Below are 6,382 nucleotides of genomic sequence, written 5' to 3'. Positions count from 1 at the left end.
ATAGTGCTTATGCTTTTAGCCTTATTCTTAACTTTATTACTCAATATCTCAAAAACTATGCATCGTAGAGTATTTTAACTTGTTGCATCGTGTTCAGCGGGGAATTTTACGTCTAGAAAACCATATTTCGAGCGTTTTTACGACTTAAGGTAAATTGACTATTTTTACGATTTTACTACCGTTCCCCTTGAAAAATTCAAAAAATTCCAAAATTTTGAAACTTGACCCAATAACATTTTATGCACTTATTTGAGTCTTTAAGACCTCTAGAAATGTAAAAAACGGTAAATGGATCAATTTTAGTGTTGAAATTTTTTTGGATTTTTGTCGATTTTTGCCACCCGGAACGGTCTAATGGCAATAACTCCGGACTTATTGGAGATAACCTCTTATATTTGGTATCGTTGGAAAGAAAATTCAATTTTCTATCATATAAAAAAAAGATCAGTGTTCTACGATAAATAGTTATCGAGAAAATTTGTGATAAAATCAAAAGTATGGAAAATATATTTCCGACTATAACTTTAAAACTGTTAGGAATTTTGCAGTTTTTTTGACGCCAATCGATTCCCCGGAACATTTTACATAGTTTTTTTATAAAATAAAAAAAAGGAAAAATTTGTCAACACCCCCTTAAAAACAAGTGTTTTTAAACATGTCTCAGATTCAATTTAAACCTATCTTATCCGATAGATTTTGACGCGCTAATTACGAATTTACCAACCACATTGGGCTATCTCCTTTAGTTTCGCCGTAATCGGCGTTTAAAAATTCAAATTTTTTTTGCGAGATATCGACTTGGCTTTGGCCTCAGTCGATAGATTTTCTTACGCTAATTACGATGGAGTTGAACTTTTTGCTCTAAGTCTAATAGTTTGGCCGTAATCGCCGTTCAAAAATTCAAAATTGTCAAAATTGGGAAACTTTAAACGCGTTTTTCTACGAAACTATAAGACTTAGAACACAAAGCTAAAAACCATTACAATTAGCTTGAAATTATCTATCTAATGGCGCAAACCGGAAGTCGCTCCGGGTTATGGTTCCGGGTACAGAGCCATTTTTACTTTTATTAAAAAAAATTAATATCTCAAAAACTATGAGTCCTAGGTCAAAACGGTTTGTACAGGCGTGTTTTACGGTTAATTTTACGTATAAACCTAGTTTTGCATAAGAATAAAAAAATTTTGACTTTTTGGTCAAAATCCGATGTTTCTAGCTTTATTCTTAACTTTATTACTCMATATCTCAAAAACTATGCATCGTAGAGTATTTTAACTAGTTGCATCGTGTTCAGCAAGTAATTTTACGTCTAGAAAACCATATTTCAACCGTTTTTACGATTTTTAGTAAATTGACTATTTTTACGATTTTACTACCGCTCACCTTCAAAAACTCAAAAAATTCAAAATTTTTGAAACTAGACCCAATGTCGTTTTCTGCATTTATTTGAGTCCTTAAGACCTCTAGAAATGTAAAAAATGTTGTATGGATCAATTCTAATTTATTGAAATAATCTAAAATAACGTACTTTAGACTTAATCTAGCTTGCAGAATATGTTATAGGTTAGTTAGTTTTTAATAAAAATAACATAGGAAAAAAAATAACATAATTTTCAATAAAATTTTATTTTTTGCATATTTTTAACTAAACTTATTAATAACATTAGCCTTGACTTATTTCTAAGGTGATTCTAAAATTTGTAATTTTTTAAATCTTAGTATTATTATTAATTAGCAAGTCCTTTTTTTCTATAACCTTAGCCAAAATGTTGGTCTGAAAGTCTGAAAGCTGAAAATTAAACAAAAGTTTTATAAAGGTGTTCCATTTGGGACTTATGTTGCAAAAAACTTGAATTAAACGTTTCATCTTCGCGAAGTTTTCAGTCTACTTTCAGTTCACGCCTTGGGAGCTTGTCGTGAACCGAAAAATGCTTTTATCCAGACTAGTATTCCTGAAACAATCGAAGAAATAACACGACTGAAGAGTCTATTGGGATTTTAAAACTGACAATTAATTGATTTGGAAACTTGCATACGACAGCTGAAAAGTGTTTGTTTTGTTATAATTGGCTTTTGTGTAAATACGTTTCAACGAGATGCTTAATCGTCACTGTGATTTGTGCGGAATTTTTATTTCGGAGGAGAAATCAACGCAGGATCCATTAAACTTTCACGCCGGTTTTTCCCCCATTTTTCAGTAAAACGACACTTACTGAAAACTGCAGAGGATGTGGAGATAAAACTTTAAATCAGTCACACATCGTAGAAAACTCAAATTGTCTTCCAACACAAAGCTTCTGCCACAAAATATAAATAATAAAAAAGACGTTATCATAAAAATGTTTCAATGGGCGAATTGCAAGTCGACAGCTATTGATTTATAAACAAAGCTTGAAAAATTGTTGTAATCTCCTTAAATATTTCAGAAATGAGCTTGCAATTTCTCACAAATTGTTTATTAATGTAAGTATCGAGAAATTTTGTAGCAAATTCAACAAAAAAGGTTAAAACATAAGAATGATGGATGAATGTGCAGTCTGTGATCAATTTTCTTCTAAGGTCAGATTTTTTTGATATGTGTTCACGCTAACGACGGTTTAAATAACCCAAAAGTGAAAAAAAAACTAATTTAGTATTACGACATGCAACCTAACCGCAAGCTATTGTTTAAAAAATTGAGAACTGTGTTGGCACGCTTTGAATTATGAAATTGAGGACTCCGCACGTGTGCTTCACCCTTTTCATCATTATTTCACATTTGTGGGTGCGATTTAGTTGGAGTTAGCGCTTTTCCGATATGATTTGCACTTCCGAAGCGAAAATTAATTTTGTTTGGCCAAGTTTAATGGCACTCAAATCCACAGAAATTTATAGGTGGCTTCACCTTTGTTGGGATCTGGACAACGCAGCAGGAGAGGTTTTATTCCTCTAACAATTTTTTCAATAAATTGACAGTCAATGATCCTCACACTAATATTTTTTAGATGCAGAAAAAATCTTGTATGAATTATAATTGTATAATTTTTTTATTTTTGTATATTTTTTTTTCGTTATTATTTCAGTTTACTTTACTACAATTAAAAAAAAAACTGGCATATACAGAGTGAGTCATTTATTGGTGTGGCGTCAAAAATTACTATAAAAATGACTATAATTTTGTTTCCTTTTGTTATTGTTATTATTGTCAATTTTGAATAGACGAAAATTATTTTGAAATGTGTAAGGGGTTCTCTTATTTCAGGACCGTAATTATTGTCAAATTGTTGATATTTTATTAGTAAATTTATGACTTGACTTAAATTTTTCTAGCAACGTTATTATTAACATCAGAAAAGTAAAATTTGTCACATCGGTAAAGAAGGCTTTGAGCTATCATTTGCTATAATTTTATTTGCTTTTGTTATACCTACAGGGTGGCCATCAGAATAAAATTCCAGTAATTTACAAATAATTTCAGTAATTCTCAAAAAAAATTCAGGGAGATTCCAGTAATCCATCGTAATTGCATTATTTTCAAATCAATTTCTATATTTCCAAATTAATTCCTGTAATTCTAACTAAATTTCCTTAATTCAAACTTAATTTTCTTAATTCCAAAATAATTCCATTATGTAGTAATAAAAAATTCAACGTAAYATTTTCAAAGAAAATTCTTTCTGATAATTCTAAAAAATTGCAGTAATTCTAGAAAATCTCTAGTAATTCACAAATAATTCTATTACGTCTAAATATTATAAAGATACTTTTAATAAGTAATTCCAAATTCTTCCAATTTCGACATTGTGCAATTTTTTAAATCATAAACTGTAACATCCCGTATTTTTTATTTTGTTGTATTCTAATATTAATTTTAATATACGTAACATAAGTGTCACTTTTTGTTTCTAAATTTTGATTGCGGTGTAGCCAAATTGTTGATATTTTATTGGAAAATTTGGAAAATTTATGGTTTGACTTAAATTCTTTTAGCAACGTTGTTATTAATACCAGAAAAGTAAAATTTTGTACATCGGCGAAGAAGACTTTGATCTATCATTTGCTGTTATTTTATTTGTTTTTGTTATTCAAGGTGCTCATCAGAATAAAATTCCAGTAATTCACAAATAATGTCAGTGATTCCAAAAAAAAATTCAGGAAGATTCTAGTAATTTATCGTAATTGCATTATTTTCAAATTAATTCCTATATTTCAAAATTAATTCCTGTAATTCTAACTTTCCGTAATTCAAACTTAATTTTCGTAATTCCAAAATAATTCCAATATGTAGTAATAAAAAAAATCAACGTAATATTTTCAAAGAAAATTCTCTCTGATAATTCTAAACAATTGGAGTAATTTTAGAAAAACTCTAGTAATCCACAAATAATTCTATTACGTCCAAACATTATCAAGATACTTTTAATAAGTAATTCCAAATTCTTCCAATTTCGACTTAAGTGACCAAATTGTGCAATTTTTTAAATCATAAACTGTAAGATCCTGTATTTTTTATTTTGTTGTATTATAATATTAATTTTAATATACGTAACATAAGTGTCATTTTTTGATTCCAAATTTTGATTGCGGTGTTGCCAAATTGTTGATATTTTATTTAAAAATTTGGAAAATTTATGGTTTGACTAATATCCTTTTAGCAACGTTGTTATTAACATCAAAAAAGTAAAATTTTGTACATCGGCAAAGAAGGCTTTGGTCTATCATTTCCTGTTATTTTATTTGTTTTTGTTATACAAGGTGCCCATCAGAATAAAAATCTAATAATTCACAAATAATTTCAGTAATTCTCAAAAAAAATCCAATGAAATTCTAACAATTTATCGTAATTGCATTGCTTTTAGATTCATTCTTATAGTTTCAAACTAATTCATGTAATTCCAACTTGATTTCAAAAAAAATCCAGTAATTCACAAATAATTTCAGTGATTCTAAAAAAAAAAGTCAGGAAGATTCCAGTAATTCATCGTAATTGCATTATTTTCAAATTAATTCCTATATTTCTTGTCACTTTTTTTAAATTTTGATTGCGGTGTTGCCAAATTGGTGGTATTTTACTGTAAAATTTGGAGAATTTATGGTTTGACTTAAATTTGTTTAGCAACGTTGTTATTAACATCAGAAAAGTGAAATTTTGCACCTTGCTAAAAAAGACTTTGCTTTATCACTTGCTATGATTTTCATTTGCTTTCGTTACACAGGGTGTTCAAATAATTGGACAAATTTCCGTTCTCACAATCGGCTATTTATATTAAAGTTTAATCCACATTCGGTTCAGCTGGTGCATTTTGAAGTGAAACAGATTTCCACAGGGCTAGCTTTGTAATATAAGGGTGAGGTTTTGGCAGTTATTATTCGGCACAGCTATAAAAGCATAAAATTTGAATATTAACAAACTTTGGCGGAATTAATTTGTTAATTCATATACTTAGTAACTTTATTCAGCTATTCACTTTTAGAATTATCAAACTAAATGGCGGTGATGAATATAATCCTCTCGCTTTCACGCTCCATAATCGCAGATTTCGGGAGATAATAATAATACGATGAGGCGATGCTCGCAGATATACAACGATTTTTATCCAATTTGTGCAACAAAAAAAAAAACTGTTTCGTGTACATCTTTGGAGACTTTATTGTGTCAATAAATATCTATCTAACTTAAAACTTAATAACGCTTGTAATTATTTTGTGCTTTGAAGCCCCGTGGTGGCTCTTGTTCCGGTTCAGGTCTGTATTGGCCGTCATCAACGTGTCCTTGCGCTTCTTCAGCAGCATTTTGCTGCACGGCTTCAGCAATTTCAGCAGGAACTGGCGCCGCAGTCGGTATGTGATCCCCCGAAGCTCTAAACCCATTCTCATCCGCAATGTAATTCACGGTGTAAATCACTCCATCAGGGCCGGTGTAGGAGTAAGAGCCCTGGATTACGTTAAATTCCTGGTCGGTTCCTGGATTTTTCACTTCACCGATTTCCTGCTGGGTGATCTGGTTCTCAGTCTCGAAACTACAAATTTAATTAAAAACTCATTAAAGTGGTCGTGTTTTCAAGTTAGGTTGGCAACTTGCCAAATGACTGAAGTTGGCAACTTTGAACTGTCAAATCCAGACGTGTTGCTAACTTAAGGTGGAATTACTTATTAAAATTATATTTATGTGATAGAATTATTTGCGAATTACTAGAGTTTTTCTAGAATTACTGCAATTTTTATTATTACATATTGGAATTATTTTGGAATAACGAAAATTAAGTTCGAATTACGGAAATTTGGTTAGAATTACAGGAATTAATTTGGAAATATTGGAACTGATTTGAAAATAATTCAATTGAGATGGATTACTGGAATCTTCCTGAATTTTTTTTTAATTATTTGTGAATTACTGGAGTTT

General features: G+C 30.0%; 1 protein-coding gene across 1 annotated transcript in view; it reads right to left on the bottom strand.

Annotated features, from left to right (window-relative positions):
• Positions 1-5,604: 5,604 nt before the first annotated feature.
• LOC123007111 (cuticle protein CP14.6-like) overlaps positions 5,605-6,382 on the bottom strand; it is a 3,709-nt gene continuing 2,931 nt past the window's right edge. The window contains exon 3 of the mRNA XM_044402166.1: positions 5,605-5,999. Within this exon, the coding sequence (XP_044258101.1) occupies positions 5,663-5,999 (337 nt within the window). The 3' untranslated portion in view covers positions 5,605-5,662. The remainder of the gene's footprint in view (positions 6,000-6,382) is intronic.

The sequence above is a fragment of the Tribolium madens genome, unplaced genomic scaffold, assembly GCF_015345945.1.
Source record: "Tribolium madens isolate multiple individuals breed KSU strain unplaced genomic scaffold, Tmad_KSU_1.1 Scaffold_3;HRSCAF=73;Tcas5.2_LG2, whole genome shotgun sequence".
In the NCBI taxonomy this organism is placed as follows: Eukaryota; Metazoa; Arthropoda; class Insecta; order Coleoptera; family Tenebrionidae; genus Tribolium; species Tribolium madens.
This window is presented reverse-complemented; position numbering and strand designations above follow the sequence as displayed.